The sequence below is a fragment of the Eleutherodactylus coqui genome, chromosome 8, assembly GCF_035609145.1.
Source record: "Eleutherodactylus coqui strain aEleCoq1 chromosome 8, aEleCoq1.hap1, whole genome shotgun sequence".
Lineage (NCBI taxonomy): Eukaryota > Metazoa > Chordata > Amphibia > Anura > Eleutherodactylidae > Eleutherodactylus > Eleutherodactylus coqui.
Genome location: NC_089844.1, coordinates 55,500,309 through 55,516,480, shown reverse-complemented (window position 1 = coordinate 55,516,480; position 16,172 = coordinate 55,500,309). Strand labels below are relative to the sequence as shown.

General features: G+C 40.8%; 1 protein-coding gene across 4 annotated transcripts in view; it reads left to right on the top strand.

The window, feature by feature from the left end:
- The window catches only part of MAP2 (microtubule associated protein 2), a 251,527-nt gene that overhangs the window by 220,085 nt on the left and 15,270 nt on the right, over positions 1-16,172 (top strand). Inside the window, exons 9-16 of one of the 4 annotated variants that reach the window (XM_066575642.1) lie at positions 704-910; positions 1,065-1,199; positions 4,258-4,313; positions 6,267-6,405; positions 8,760-9,103; positions 10,970-11,062; positions 12,672-12,764; positions 14,033-14,114. In XM_066575642.1, the coding sequence (XP_066431739.1) occupies positions 704-910; positions 1,065-1,199; positions 4,258-4,313; positions 6,267-6,405; positions 8,760-9,103; positions 10,970-11,062; positions 12,672-12,764; positions 14,033-14,114 (1,149 nt within the window). Of the gene's footprint in view, positions 1-703; positions 911-1,064; positions 1,200-1,457; positions 1,583-4,257; positions 4,314-6,266; positions 6,406-8,759; positions 9,104-10,969; positions 11,063-12,671; positions 12,765-14,032; positions 14,115-16,172 lie in introns of those variants that run through there. The other 3 variants (XM_066575645.1, XM_066575643.1, XM_066575644.1) reach the window with 3 other exon arrangements.

The window sequence follows — 16,172 nt, the reverse complement described above, 5'->3', positions numbered from 1 at the left end:
AATGAACACATCTAGACATCATTAGGCTAAATAGCCTTTTAAACCACAGAAGGGGTGTGTCGCGAATGGCAAGTGCCATGCATACGCAAAAAGTACAGTAGCATGCACAGACGCGCACAAATTGATCTTGTTTATAGCGCAAATACGTTGCGCTGAGATGACCATATTTATGTGTATGCTCATGTGAAACCGTCCTTAACCCTTTCCAATCCACTGTCTGACGTCTGAAGAAATTATGACTTAAGGCTGTACAGCTCCTATGTTAGAAGACGTCTGTCGGGGTTCTCTTACTCTATATTGCCAGCCTCTCTGCTATCGGAGCCCATCCAATGTGTCACCTCATGCAGTACTGGCTTTAGCCAGCAGATAGCGCCGTTGTATAACGGCAAAAAAAGAGTAAGCCCCCTAGGAAAACCAAGATACTATTTGGATTGGAAAGGGTTAATCCTGACAGGACTCCTAGAAGAGACAGAATCCTGAATACACTGCCCAGGCAGGCTGATTGACAGTCTTCTCCGTGAATACCCTCATATCATAAAAGCTGTTGATGAGCCTGACAAACTGAGCTTTGCTTCACACACTGATGGACCACAATAGGCTGCAAGGTGTATGATGCCATGTTCCTTTTCACATAAATGTCCTCTTTTCTATATATTCATTTGCATATCTGCTGCCGCTGTGTTAACCTTTCTCATGTGTACAGATGACGACCAGAGCATTATGACTGAAGCAATAGAACCCATTCCGAAGGAGGAGAAAGTAGAGCGAGAAATGCAGAAGGTTCCTGTTGAAAGACACAGGAAAGACAAGCCTTTCAAGAGTGGCAGAGGTCGCATTTCTACTCCTGAAAGGAAAATCAGTAAAAGGGAGCCTAGCGCAACTTCCAGAGATGAAGCGAGAAGGAAAAAAGGTCCATCACATACTCCTCTTTTATATCCAAGTACAGCTTGGCGACATAGCCAGGGAACCTAAATATTGTACACCATGCAATCTAATGATAACTAGCTAAGTGTTAACTCCCCTGACTATATGCTTCTTTCTCTTCTTATTTCTTCTGTCTATAGCAGTTCTTAAGAAAGCAGAAATTGGTAAAAAATCAGACGCTCAGCCCCACTCTCCCTCCAGGAAAGTAATTTTAAAACCTGCGGTCAAGCAGTCTAGACCGGCCCATCAGACCTGCGTGAGGAGGAAGCCGGCAGGTGACTGCTTTGTTCAGTTTTTTGCAAATGTGGCTGGCAAACATTGTTTTGGTTGGTTTTATGTTCTGTGGCTTGCAGATTTCATCCCTGCAGACTCTCTTCTCGTTTTTTTTTTTTCTATCCCATTTAAGAAATTCCAGAATTCCATAATAATGAACTTCCATGTCGGAGGCTTGCAAACATTTTATTTTATGTTGCTTCTTATTTATTTTCATATTCTATTTGTTTATTTATGGATTCTTGTTCATTTCTTTGCAGAACTCATGATCACATTCGCTTGCGAGAGCCATAAGCGTGCATTGGTTGTATCTTGGCATAGTGACTTAGTGCTTTCTTAGAAGTTTGTATATCCATGTCTCTGTTCTGGTGGAAACTTCATGATCGATTGCAACCATGGTACACATTTCCATTGATTTGCCTCCGTCTCATACATTAACTACATCCAATCTTTTCTGCGTTACTGTAGAGATCAGTGCATTGAAACTGCTGGTGTCGTCAGCTTAAATAGCTTATGAATGCATGTTTATGTTTATTTGTCCTACTTCCAAACTAAGCGTGTTAAAAGCACTCATACTCATAGGGTTTCATTAAGGGTACTTTGAGCACATCTCGGTATGGATACAGTTAGGTAGTGAAGGCAGTTATCCAGCTTGTCTCCTGCCTAAAAAATATCCATAATGGCCAATGAGGAAGAATGCTCTGCCCAATATTCTGGGCATGTTCAATCAAGTCAAGAAGGGGGAAGAGGAACTGGTCCTCTTCTTGAGCCTTCTGCCTTCAGACTCAATTCACCAAAACCAAAGATTAAAAATATGTGGCAGAATTAGCATGAATAGGTCATATCTATCTATCTATCTATAGAAAGATATATATCTCTTTATGTACATATCACAAACAGGTTGTCCCAATTAACTTGTAAAAGGGCTAATAGTGAGGTAGTCTTCAAGCACTATTTTTCTCTGCTGGATGATGGGCTTGTTCTTGTCCCGCATGGCATGGGGCAAAATTACGTGGCCTGCTCATTCACCAGATCACACGGCACCTAATTTTTACATTTGAGGACGGTAAAGCTGAAGGAGATAGTTTATGCTACCAGTCTCGAACTAAGGGGGCTGGGGCCCACCAATAAAATTTATTCTGGGGGTCCATTGTACAGCCACATGCAAATAATAAAAGATCCCTGTTTGGAAATTCCTGGTTCCCGCATTCTTCATACACATCAATAGGAAAGTGGCAACGTTTGTGCGTAGCCCTGTTCCACTAAAGTATATGAAGAACCCCTGTTTCCCTGTCTGAGCCTGTGTGCAAAACCTGTGAATGACATCACCCTGTGTCAAAGAATAATGGGTGCAGTTGGACAATTGACACCGAATGAATTAATTGCTGTTGAGCGCCAGTGTATCCTTTGCGCACAGCAACAGGAGAACACATTTCCTTTTCCTGCACTTAAATCATGCAATTATACATAAAAGTGTACATTGCTCGTAAATTAGTTTTCACCCTGCCTTTCTTATGTATAGTTTTCTGCATGTTTTGAAGTCTACCTCACTATTTGCCCTTTCACAACATCAACCCTGTATGTATGTATGTGTATATATATATATATATATATATATATATATACTCTTGGAAAAACCTGTGTTATAGAGAACACCAAAGACAGGAGTCACGCATCAGCACTTTAGACCCTGTTACATTAATCATCTTTTTCTGAATACAAGGTTGTTCTTGTTATTAGGAAATTTACTCTTGAGATACAGCCAAGTCCAGATAGTCACTTATTGTATTTATTCATTATGCACAATATATACAGTCGTCCAGACTTGCAGCTTTTTAAATTTGGTGGTCCCATCGTTACCTTGGCCACATTCATCTCTTCGGTAATTGACTATTTTGGATAATGTTTCAGATACTCTACATAGTAGGATTACCCAATATATTTTAGATTCTTTCTATATATAATTTCCAGTGGATATAGAAATGTACGTGTCCCACAAAAAGATTCTTATTTTCATAAAAAGCTGTAAGACATTTTCCAATAGAGACTTGGGTAGCTGTGTAACCCGTAGGCTTATTATTGCTATGAACATTCTGGAGTTCACTTGGGAAAGCAGGTTGAAAAAAAAAATAGATGATCAGTAGTAGACAACGTTCATAATTTGCATCTCATTTCATGTTGTATCTCAAGAGTTAAAAAGAAGCACAAATGTGCACCCACTGCTGCAGTTTCAGATAACATTAAGGTATAGATGTTGCAGATCTTCTAACATTAGCTGGTAAGGTTGACAAGCTAGCTAAACACAGAGTTTGGCTTGTGCTGCTTGTCTCACCTATGACTATAGTAACTTTGTGTAGGTTTCTTGAGTTACCATTGAGTACTATAAACACTTAGTACTGTTAACTAGTCTTGAATGTGAAGTCACCTAAACATCATTATGACATCATCAGAAGTTAACTGCCTATGGCAAATAGAACAGTTCCAGGCAGTCATCAGCTCTACGTTTCCTGGAAGGACTATTTACATTTATGGATCGTAGCTCTCTTGTGAAAAGATTACGTTCTTAGTATTTTAGAGACTACTACGGATTAGGCAACAGATTCAGTGATGATCAAAATATACTGTTTAAATAATGAAGTGCTTATTCTCACTGGTGAGTGCCAAAGACTGAGGGCATTTATTCTAAACTTGGCCAGAAAATCATGGGCCCATGTAACCAGAATCCTTATTCTGCTCCTCTCTGTAGGCTACATGTTATATACTGACTGTAAAGTTTTCACTTGCAATTAGTATGTGCTCCCCCGTCATTTACACTTTTCCTTACTTAAATATGGATTTGTAAAATATTAAATGTATATTATGTAAAGTGTGCAATACGTAAGACACCATATCCAAACTGTATACTAAAATTACTGGTAGCATGTGCAGCTACTTATAGCGTGGCATTACAAATAAGCAAACTGATCTACCCAGACCTCCTCCTGGTGGTTCCATAATGATTCAGTGTACCGCTCGTAACCATTAAGTTTTTTTCCTTTTTTTCCTGCGTGATGCCAACAGGGAGTGAATCCCAACAAATTCCTAGTGCTCTTCGGCAGTCCAGGGACAGAATTACTGTGAGTAGAAGCTTTTTCTCTGTAGTTTTATAGGACTGTACAGTCAATATTTAGTATTGTTATATTATGGATACAAATTGCACTGCCCTATCTCTCCATATAACATTCCCATAGTAGCCTTATTGTTTCACTAATTAAATTAAGCTACCTATACAATATAGTTAGTGTTTGTCTGACAGCTAACTAACCAGCCATCCCCATTCACTTGGCTGAGTGTGCATGTGTTGTATATGAAGAGATGGGACATGTTGGGCAGCTGTTTATGTCCAGAGAGCATAAGAATTGGACAGTTGAAATTAAACTGTCTGATCCTTATCTCCCCATTACATCTGATGGTATGGGAGAGTCGGGAGACCTCCATACACATTACATGGTCATCCAAACTTGACAAAATTAGCAGATTTGGCTGATCTATGTCTAATGTGTATAGCCAGAAAAAGTTGATACATTAATTAACATTGGTTATCCATTGTCTTCACTGTAACATGTTCTTTACAACATTTGAGGAACATTTGTTTCCAAAATGAGTCAAGTCAAGGAATTGTTTTTGAGAAAATCTAAAAGCCAGAGTGTACAGGCATGACTTCTTTTGCTATGACAGCATTAGGGTTCAGTCAGACGAGCATTTTTTTGCGTGCGCAAAAAAATGCCCTCCATGGATGAGCAAAATGCTCATGACCAAAGGTCCGTGCATATTGCTCCGTTCCCTGGAGCCGCTACGCTTGTAGAAGTACAGCTGTGCCAGGAAGGTCCCCTCATGACTGAACACTGTAAGAGCACTGTCACAGTATTCAGTGATGAGGAGACATCCCACGGGGGTTAAGGAATCCCCTACCACAGCTGTCACTAGCCTGTGGCAAAAGACCGCAATTCTATCCCATTGAATTCAATGGAGCCAGTGCTCTAGCTGTCTCCATTGAAAGTAGTGAGATGCTGGCAACCCCCGCAGTAATTTTGGGGGAAGGGCTTGAATTTCAAGCCCTTCCCTGAAAATAAGCCGTAGGTGAAAGAAAAAAAAATTAATACATCACCTAGCTGTACTGTCCGGGGTCTTCTCTCTGTGAAGCCAGCACTGTACTAAATACTAAAGCATTTTCTTCTGGCATGGTATTTAAAAATCCTCGCAAGAAGAAAACTCTGCTCTGATTGGCTGAGCGCTGTGACCAATCAGAAGCAGCGTTCAGCTGTCATTCAATTGCTGAACACTGCTTCTGATTGGTCACAGCGCTCAAGCAATCAGAGGCAGAGTTTTCTTCTGGCATGTATTTTTAAAGTGCCTGCCAGACGTAAATGCTTTAGTACAGTGCCGGCTTCACAGAGAAAAGACGTGCTGGACCCTGGACAGCACCGCTAGGTGATGTAGTATTTTTTTTTTCTTTCAGCCAGGTCTCCATGTGCACTGCCCCCTAAAGATGAACAAAGTTGGCATTATATAATAATGTGATGACAAGAAAGGAACTATAAAAGTATCTCCATCAAAAACACTGTGATTTCTGGATGCCCACAGAGGCAAAACCTTAAAATAAAAATGAACCCTAATGTTTTGGGATGTGTGATTGGGATGCATTTTGTAAAGATATAGGAAAAAAGTAAGAATGGAGCAAAGACCCATGGAAGGCGATATAGCCAAAAAGGATGGTAGATCGTGGAGGTACAATAGATGTTTGAAGTGGTAGAGGTGCTGCCTGCCAGATAACACTCCACCTAGATGGGCATAAATGCAACAAGGAGAAAAGACTAAAAGATCTGGAAAGTAGGTGCAATACTCAAAATTTTATCCAAACCCAACAATTTTTCGTATATGCCATTAGGGCTTATAGGAGAATGGATCTCTCTTCACACTAAACTGCACTGAAACAGGGCTGCATAGTACTGGATAGTGACAGATCCAATTTATTAAGTTAATGCATCTGAAATCTCTTAGGCTAGCTTTACCTTTGCTGTTTTTTCTAGGATGGACTGACCAAGAGCCCAGAGAAACGTTCCTCTCTGCCTAGACCTTCCTCAATCCACCCAACTAGGAAAATTATCCCTATAGATAAGGAAGAGAACTCTTTCTCCACCAGCACATCCTCTGTGAGACGCACCACAAGTATGTCTATCGATGTTTGCACATAAAACGAGATTTTACTGTACTGCTGCCTTTGGTCTAAATATGGATTTGTAAGGCAGAATATAACAATCTGCAAATATTGATCATAGTGTCATAGTGCCATGCATTGATGTATTGTTTGGGACTAGAAACTCTTTAAAAAAGGAGATTTGCTGTACAATCATGTTGAGTAGAGATCAGCGAGCGTACTCGCTAAGGCAAACTACTGCAGCGAGTACCTGCCCGCTCGTCTCAAAAGATTCAGGTGTCGGCGGGGGAGAGCGGTGAGTTGCGGGAGCAGGGGGGAGAGAGTGAAAGAGAGATCTCTCCCCCGTCTCCCCCGCTCTCCCCCGCCGCTCCCCGCCCCCCGCCGGCACCCAAATCTTTTAAAACGAGCGGACAGGTACTCGCATTAGGCAATACTCGCTTGAGTAGTTTGCCTTAGCGAGTACGCTCGCTCATCTTTAATGTTGAGTCTACTGTATGTATTTTTCATCACAGTATTAGGTCTCTTTCACATTAGTGTTGCAATTCTTGACCGAATATCACATGAAAGGCCTCTTTCACAAGTTGCGGCTAAATCTTACGTTTTCTCGCTCATTCACGTGGTCGTGGGAAGTGTATAAACGCCGCAGCCCGAATTCATTTAGTTGGGAGTATTATTCAGCATGGCTTCTATTATTTAAATAGATCCAGCTAACATAGTTTAGCAGCGCTAGCCTCTGCTAAACTCTCTTCCACTTCCTTTGCCAGCAGCTCCCACAGAAGCCTATGGGAGCAGCCAGCTGATCGTGGCCGAAAGATAGGGCAAGACCTATCTTTTCTAGCCTGATCAAAACATCGGCTGGCGTATTCGCCCGCCAATGTCCTATGTTTGCCAGCCATACGTTTTTACGCGACTAATAATCACCCATGTGAATGAATGCAGTGTAATCCAATGCTTCAGATAGTCATGATTTTTTATTGCAACTAAATTAGCCGCGTAAAACCGCTCATGTGAAAGACGCCTTAAAGCATCACGCACACAAATTGTTATGGTCTATTCACAAAATTTAATTTCCATCTCCGCATTTCAAGACCCATAACTTTTTTTATTTTCCCACCAATGAAGCTTTGTGAGGTGTTGTTGGAAGAATTTCAGTTTTCATTCATACCATTTTCGGGTACATGTGGCTCTCTTATTGCAGTTTTTGCAAGGTGGACAAACAAAAAAATAGCAATTCTGACATTTTTTAAAATTATTTTTTGCATCGCTTATTATGTGGGATAAATAAATATCTTCATTGTTTGGGTCATTACAAGCACAGCCATACCTATTATGTGTATTTTTTATTATTAGGTGTTTTCTTAATTTAAAAGTGTTTTTTGTGTAAAGTATTTTTTTTCTTTTTTTATATTGCATTTTTTTTTAAAGTAAACTTTATTGAACTTTTTTAGACTATATTTTAGTCCCTCCAGGCGACTTGACGATGCAATTGTTCGATCACTAGTATAGCACACTGCATTACTTCTATAATGCAGTGTGCTATACCTATGACGTCAGTCTATTAGACTTTTCCAGAGGCATTGTCTGATGGGCCCAATGACATGGAAGAAACAGAGATCTTTGTCAGGCCTCCAGCTGTCATACAAACCCATTGGCACCTCATGATCGCATCACAAGGTCCCTCCCCCATCACCCACATATATACCATGATCACTAATAATTATGACATGAAATGGGTTGAACTGTTGGGAACGGAGGTTTCTCCATTCTCAATCATTATAGCATGAGCCCGGCTATCAGTAGACAGCCAAGACCCAGCTCTTCCTTGCATGGGATACCCATGCTGGGCTAAATCTGCACTGACTTAAAAAGGAGTTTGTGCAGATTTAAGGTCCCTTAGTGCAGGGGTCCCCAACTTCAGTCCTCAGGGACCACCAACAGGTCATGTTTTCAGGATATCCTATGGTAAAAACACCTGTGGCAATGTCTGAGCCACCGACAATAATTACATCACCTGTGCAACACTGAGGAAATCCTGAAAACATGACCTGTTGGTGGTCCCTGAGCACTGGAGTTGGGGAACACTGCCTTAGTGACCACTGTGAAAAAAAAGCATATAGGTGGTTGTTATGCGTTAAAAAATAAGTTTAGGCACTACTAGGTGTTAAAGTACAAAAATATGATCTTGCTTTTTTTTAAAGTAACGAATCCTTATTAAATAGGAATTCTAACTTGTAATATTAATTAGGGAGGTAATTTAATAAATTGTATTTTCTCTTGGGACTCTATATCAATATATTTTCTTACATTCTTTCTTTTTTTCTATTTTTATTACTTTCTTTACTACTTTGCCTTATCCATTATATAGGATCTGAGCCAATTTGGAGTCGAACAGGAAAGAGTGGAACATCTACTCCTACTACACCTGGATCTACAGCTATTACCCCAGGAACACCACCGAGCTATGCTTCACGAACTCCTGGGACACCAGGCACACCAAGTTATTCACGTACACCCCGCACTCCAGGAACTCCAAAATCTGCCATGTATGTAGCCTCTGATAAGAAAATTGCCATTCTACGAACACCTCCCAAGTCTCCTGCTGCACTAAAACAGATGCGAGTTATGAGTCAACCACTGCCTGACTTGAAGAATATAAAGTCCAAGATTGGATCTATAGACAACATTAAGTACCAGCCTAAAGGAGGACAGGTAAGAGCATCCATAATAAAGAGATAAACAATGATTTGTCTGGCCACCGCAGGAAGAAGGTGGACTATTTCAACAATCTGCAACATATATCTTGTGAATCCTGTTTTTTCTAAGGTCGAAGTTTTCATGATTGACACTTGGTTCTCACATTTCAAGAAGTCAAAAGAACATGTCAGGACTTACTTTCCGATTTCACTTTGACCATTGAGCCTCATGAGAGACTGACACTTCTTGTTCTATAGGGATGACTTCTCAACAGTCATCTCATTATCATCACAAACAGGATTACTGGAAAAGGTAGAGGTCGCTATACACATCAGGTTACTTGTGGCCAACCTTGCCTTTCTCGACAGGACTGACCCACCAATCTAAAGTGTATGGCTGTGTCCCGACTTTCTCCCTACAGCAGATGTCTTGGGAAAAAAAGGATCAGGCTGTTGGATTTCAACATGCTTGATCTTTTTGATCTTAAATGGGGTTGTTGCATGTCTAGCTGTTTTGCTACAGGAAGCATACAGTTCTGTACGTTGCACAGTGGCCTGGGGTGTTACTGCAGGCTGAGTACCATTCACTTCAATAGGACTCAGCCTGCAATACCAACCTGGGTCACTGTGCAGTTTATGGAGCTGTCTTCTTACTGCAGTAATATAGCTAGACGTGAGACAACCCCTATAAAAGGAGATACGTTGCCACCAGATGTGTCAGGCAGTGGTCCCCTCTATCCATTCAGAAGACCGAATGCTCACCCAGGAGCAATAGCTGTCAACTGAGTGAGCATTCAGCCATCTGATGTGTTTGGCCAACTTCACACCTATGTATAGATTACACCATTACGTCATTCACAAGAGGTGATGATCACAGCTCACCTCCTCTCCCTCCCTGCAAAATCACATCTCTACAAGTCACAGATCATACCTAGAACACTATCCCTTAAAACTCAATGAACATCTCCAGTCTAGTGGTACCTAAGGTCCATGTGGCTGCTACAAAGCATATCTCTGAATGCCGGCACTGCCCATGCCTGCAAATGACATTGCTCACGGACATGCCCAGTATGATTCTTTTTTTATTCCCCTCTCTGAACAGTGTATAAGGGCTGTGCATGATACACAGAGAAATAGAGCATGCTGCAATTTATTACTCTTGCATATCGATACGCAGTCAGTGTCCACATGCCGGTGTGCATGGATCAATAAAAGTCCATTGATTTTCATTGATTCCATTCACCACATGTTATACATGAGCATAATACGCGGTGAAGAAACGCCCATGCGAATGAGCCCTTACTCTAAGAATTAGGAGCTGTACCTACCTACTTACCTACCAGAAGAACTAATTTCAGAAGAAATAGTAAATCACTTTATACTGTTGTTTCAAACAATACTGTATAAAGAGTTACATCAATTCATATGTATAAGGTGATCATTGAACCTTGATCCTGTTTGATTGCTACAGTGACCAGGGAAGAAATTGTCCTCTTTGATAGCAAATTGGATCCTGATTTATAATGTTTTTGTCTTCCCATGGAGAATCAACAAGAGTTAATTAGGATTTTATTCTCGTTGAACTTGATGGATGTACAGATCTAGCAATCGTTACCATGACAGATGGTGAGCTACATTAATAGCATAGTAGACTGACTGTCATGTTAGTAGTTGCTACAAGTGTACAATATGTGTATTCTATACCTATACAATATGCACATTCATTGAACCGTAAAGCTACCGATATTTGTGCATTAAAGAACGTTTATGATAGAAACCCCTGGATTGCTGTCCATTGTTAGGACCACCCTGCGGTAGCAGTACGTGTTGTTGCTACCTTTTCTCATTAGAACACGCTTACTTTGCCTCCTGTTCCTTTCAGGTTAAAATCTTAAGTGAGAAGATTGATTATAGTGCTGTTCAGGCTCGTTGTGGTTCCAAGGATAACATCAGTCATTATGCTGGGGGTGGTGATGTAAGTAAGGGCACACTTTATGATGGGATCTCCTCCAACACTTCCTTGATGCTCCTTTTAAAGGTCCTTTAAAGCTCCACCCTTTTTACCACGTCTAACCTTTCAGCACCTGTTCTGTCTTTTGTCTGTCTCTTCGATGTTCACTCTTAAAGATTGGCCACTTAAGCAGGTTATTAGGTGGAATACAGTGTTAATCCATACATCAATCAGATAATAGTATGTGTTAGTGATATTAGTGAATTGTCTGTTTGCCAGATAAAACAAAAAATAAGTATGTGGTTACCTATGATTTGCTAGAAGAATCATTAAAGGGGCTGTCCTATCTGGACAATTCATCCCTGTAGGGGGTCAGCTGATCACCATAGATCTGGCTGGTGAATGCCCTACTGGTTAGACGATAATGCCGGGAAAAGCTTCATCACGCCATATATATTGGCTATAGCAACCATGAATGGTAAACAATGGTCACACAAATTCTGCTAGAGTAGTACCTGGGTAATAGAGGGAGTCTAGAATAGGAGACCCTATCTACAATGGTCATACCATATGTGCTAATTGAAATAAGGAAAGGGACAACCCCTATCGCACTTACAATATAAGCACAGATTTTACCATTATATATCATTGGGATATTTGTGACTGCAATGGAAGATAGACTAAATTTCCTGTATTCCAAACAGCACCACATATATGTAAATAGGGGACAAATCCCCCTACCACATGCTTTGGACAGGTTACCCAAAGAGTTAATTCAAATTGAACAAACACCATAAAAAGGGCCTTGGCTCCTTCTTCTTTGTGTACATTTGAAAACAACACCAAGATGTAAGGAAACAATTAAAAAAAACTTTATTAGGAGGACAATTATTTGCTGTTTGGACTACAGAAAGGAAGAATAGCATAGGAAATTCAGTTTTTTCCTGGACGTCCTGTTCAGCAGCACATACATATGGGGATCTAGCATGATCCCTTAAAGGGGGGCATGACCAGAAATCAGAACTAAATGACTAATGGAAGAGTCTGCTCTCATAGAGAAGCCTTAACTTATAATAATCAATGAAGGTACTTGGTGTGCCTCACAATGACCAGCAGATACTATCAGCTGGAACTTGATTATGTTCTGCCTATGATGTTGCTGTGGCTCTAGTACAATGAGCATGGACACTTTCTGAAGAGTTAGTTGAGTTTATAAGCACACTGTGATCACTTTATATTGTTTTCTTAAGCAATACAATATGAAGGTTTATACATAATTATAGGCATACTGTGATCACTGAACTTAGATCCAGTTTGATTGCCGTAGGGACCAGGAGAGAATGTGTCCTCTTTGATAGCAAATTAGATAATCCTGCCTTATAATGCTTTTTATCTTTCTATGGAGAATCCAAGAATTATTTAGGCTTTTTTCTAGTTGAGTTTGATGGATATACAATATGTCTTATTTTCATTCAACTAACTATGCAAGATGCACATTCTTTGAAGCACAAAACTACTAATATTTGAACGTTTGTGCAGTAAATAAAGCTTAGGACCACCCTGAGGTAGCAGTACCCATTCTTGCCAACGTTTCCTATTGGAGCACTCTTACTTTGCCTCCTGTTCCTTTTAGGTTAAAATCGTAAATAAGAAGATTGATTATAGTGGTGTTCAGTCTCGTTGTGGTTCCAAGGATAACATCAGTCATTATGCTGGGGGTGGTGATGTAAGTAAGGGCACACTTTATGATAGGATCTCCTCCAACATTTCCTTGGTGCTCCTTCTAAAGGTCTTTAAAGCTTCACCATTTTTTTTACCACGCCTAACTTTTCAACACCTGTTCTGTTTTTTTGGTCTATTGCTTCAATGTTCACTCTTATAGTTTGGCCATATCGGCAGGTTATTAGGTGGAATATAGCATCAGTGCATAGATCAAGCAGATACTATAGCATAGTATATGGTAGACAATCAGGTAAATAATATTTGGTGATCAGCGATGGGTGGTGATGAGCAAACTTTTCAAAAGATTGTCCAGTCTGACAAATTGTGGGCAAGACGTTTGGTGAGATATGAATTAGTCAAACTGAACCTGAACTTCCCCAACATACCTAAATGAGAAGTAGGAGGAGTGTTAGTGGGCTTGGTGAAGACAATCTGTCCGAGGTTCAGGTTCGTGCCAAGCTTAACTTTTATCAAAGTTCAACCCAAAATAGGGTTTGATTTTTTGGTTCTCTCAACCCATTATTATTCTAGATGCTTTAGACGTCTATTCTGTGAAGGGCATTCAAAATTGATTTATAGACTGTTCTGCCTCATTATTTGAAGGGTAGGTCCATCTGGACAACTGCTGATATAATAGCTACCCTGGTGGTTAGCTGATCACCATAGATGTGGCTGGGAAAATCCTGACTTTATCCCGCATAGCAATCCTGGGTGGGAGGCCATGATTACACAGTATGCTCTTTCAAGAAGTTCCTTAGTCTAAGAAATAGAGGGGGTCCAGAATAGGAGACACCATCTGTGATGTTCATGTTTTAATCATCAACACCTTTCACACCTGCAATATAATCACAAATCTTAGCAATATATATGATTGAGGTGTTTATGACTAAAATGACACAAAAGAAAAAGGAAATTTGCGATAGAAGCACACTTTAATAGGAAAGAAAAGAGGACTAAATAAAAGAGCTGAGAGGTCATTCACTTATTGTAGAAGGTTGGAGGATGGCTGAAGGACAAATAAATTCCTTATTCCTATAACTTGTGTTGTAACCGCTTTTTGCACATTAACCAGCATCTTTATGAATATTATGTAACTACTTGTTTCGTTACATACTGCACCACTGACCTCTGTCTGTACTCACTACCACTATAAGCATGAATCAATTCTTGACTCTCTTAAAATTATCAAGCAGTTTCTTGCCTATTACCATCCAGGGTCATGCAGATTTACTATTTAGTATCTAACTTTATTCCTTTTTTCTCTTGTTACAGATCCAGATTGTTAGCAAGAAGATTGATCTTAGTCATGTAACATCAAAATGTGGATCTTTGAGGAATATTCGCCATAGGCCAGGTAAGCAGGTTCCCGACTTGTAACCAATTCATTAATTTAATTGTTCACTGATGCATTCAAAAGATACTTTCATAAAATGACATAATTAACACCTTAAAACAAGCACAGCATTTAAAATGTGCAGTTAAATGACATGTAGTAAGTGTTAAAACTGACAATTTAACCCTTTCCAGTCCAATGTCAGGCCTGCCCCGATATCATCATTTTCCTCAACAGCTCTGATGTCGGGACAAGCCCGACACTGCAGTGCAGGGGTGCATCTGTACCCGATCATCAGACACATCAGGTGCAGATACACTCCTGCACTGGTCCTCTTCAAGGACCCCCGAGGAGAAGGCAGAAAGGGTTTTTAATAGAGATGAGCGAGTATACTCGCTAAAGGCAATTGCTCGAGCGAGCATTGCCTTTAGCGAGTATCTCCCCGCTCGAGATGGAAGGTTCGGCTGCCGGCAGCGGACAGGGAGCTGCCCCGCGCCGCCACCCGAACCTTCAGTCTCGAGCGGGCAGGTACTCGCTAAAGGCAATGCTCGCTTGAGCAATTGCCTTTAGCGAGTATACTCGCTCATCTCTAGTTTTTAACACTATAAACGGGGTCTTGGCTCCTCCTTCTTTGTGTACATTTGAAAACTACACCAAGATGTAAGGAGACATTAACCCCTTTTGCCTTCTTCTTTACACATTACATAGCGCTCAATTTGCGCTATGTAATGCAGGAGATTCCACCCGGTGATCATGTGACCGCCAGTTGTCACCTGACCCCAGCTGTTACGGGCTGAAATACAATATATGCGGCTGGCAGGCTGAAGGGAGAATGCGGAAGTATTACTTCCGCATTCCGCACGGCGATCATCTGACCGCTGGGTGCCACCTGATCCCAGCTGTCATGTGATCGCCTAGGCGGGAGGCTGAAGGGAAAATGCGGAAGTAATACTTCCGCATTTCCCCGACGGTGATGTGACCACCGGCACCCTCCTGAACTATTTCAGATCAGGAAGGTGAAGGAAGAATTTATTTTTTCTCATCCATTCTCCCCAGCTCCTTTTCACAGATATACTCCAAACTCTAGGGTTTAGGACATACTGTCATCACCTAGTCTTCACTGACAAGAGACAGTCGGTAAGGGGTAGAAATCGCGACAGATCAGAAAGTTGTAAGGACAAAAAGGTAGTCACAGCGAGAATGTGATCTCTCTTGTCACCAGAGAGTCTCCACAGGCTTTATATCTTTTTATTTATTTATTTTGTTTTTGGTGACTCTTTGGTGCCTTGGCGTAATGGCCACTTTCATAAACAAAAGATTAGATCAGAGAGAGCTTTACTAACCTGCATTTGGTAGCAAATAGGAACATTAGCTAATAGAAAGAGAGACTATTACCTGGACTAGCTATAACTACTGGGCTAGCAGTAAATCTGGAGCTTAGGTCTGAAGACCTGTTGGATACAGAGGTGGCCATATTTATGCTGTGACAGCTTACTTTGTGCTTACAGCCTTTCTATCTACTGTGATCCATACCCTCTACCTATTGTCTCTTATCAGTGAGATGAGCCAGCTCTGAATTTTTGGGCTAATGTCTACATTTCTGGGCTAGCACTCAATTTAGGGTAAAGCTCTGGAGACTCTCTGGTGACAAGAGAGATCACATTCTCGCTGTGACTACCTTTTTGTCCTTACAACTTTCTGATCTGTTGCGATTTCTACCCCTTACCGACTGTCTCTTGTCAGTGAAGACTAGGTGATGACAGTATGTCCTAAACCCTAGAGTTTGGAGTATATCCGTATTACCAAAGCTGTGTGAGAATCGCTCTCCTGTACTAATGCACCATATCTATTGAGCATCTATATAGATCATCTACAAGTCACCTCACGCTAATATCTGAACTATCTTTATATCCTTGATCTATTAACGCCAAAAAATAGTGCTATACTAATGTCTGTCTGATTAATCTTGGCTCCTGATGAACCACAATTTTTTGTGGGGAAACGCGTTGAGCTTGTCATATTTAAACACTCTCATTGTGAGTGTCTTATTTACAAGAGTCCTCATTGCAGGAAGATCTT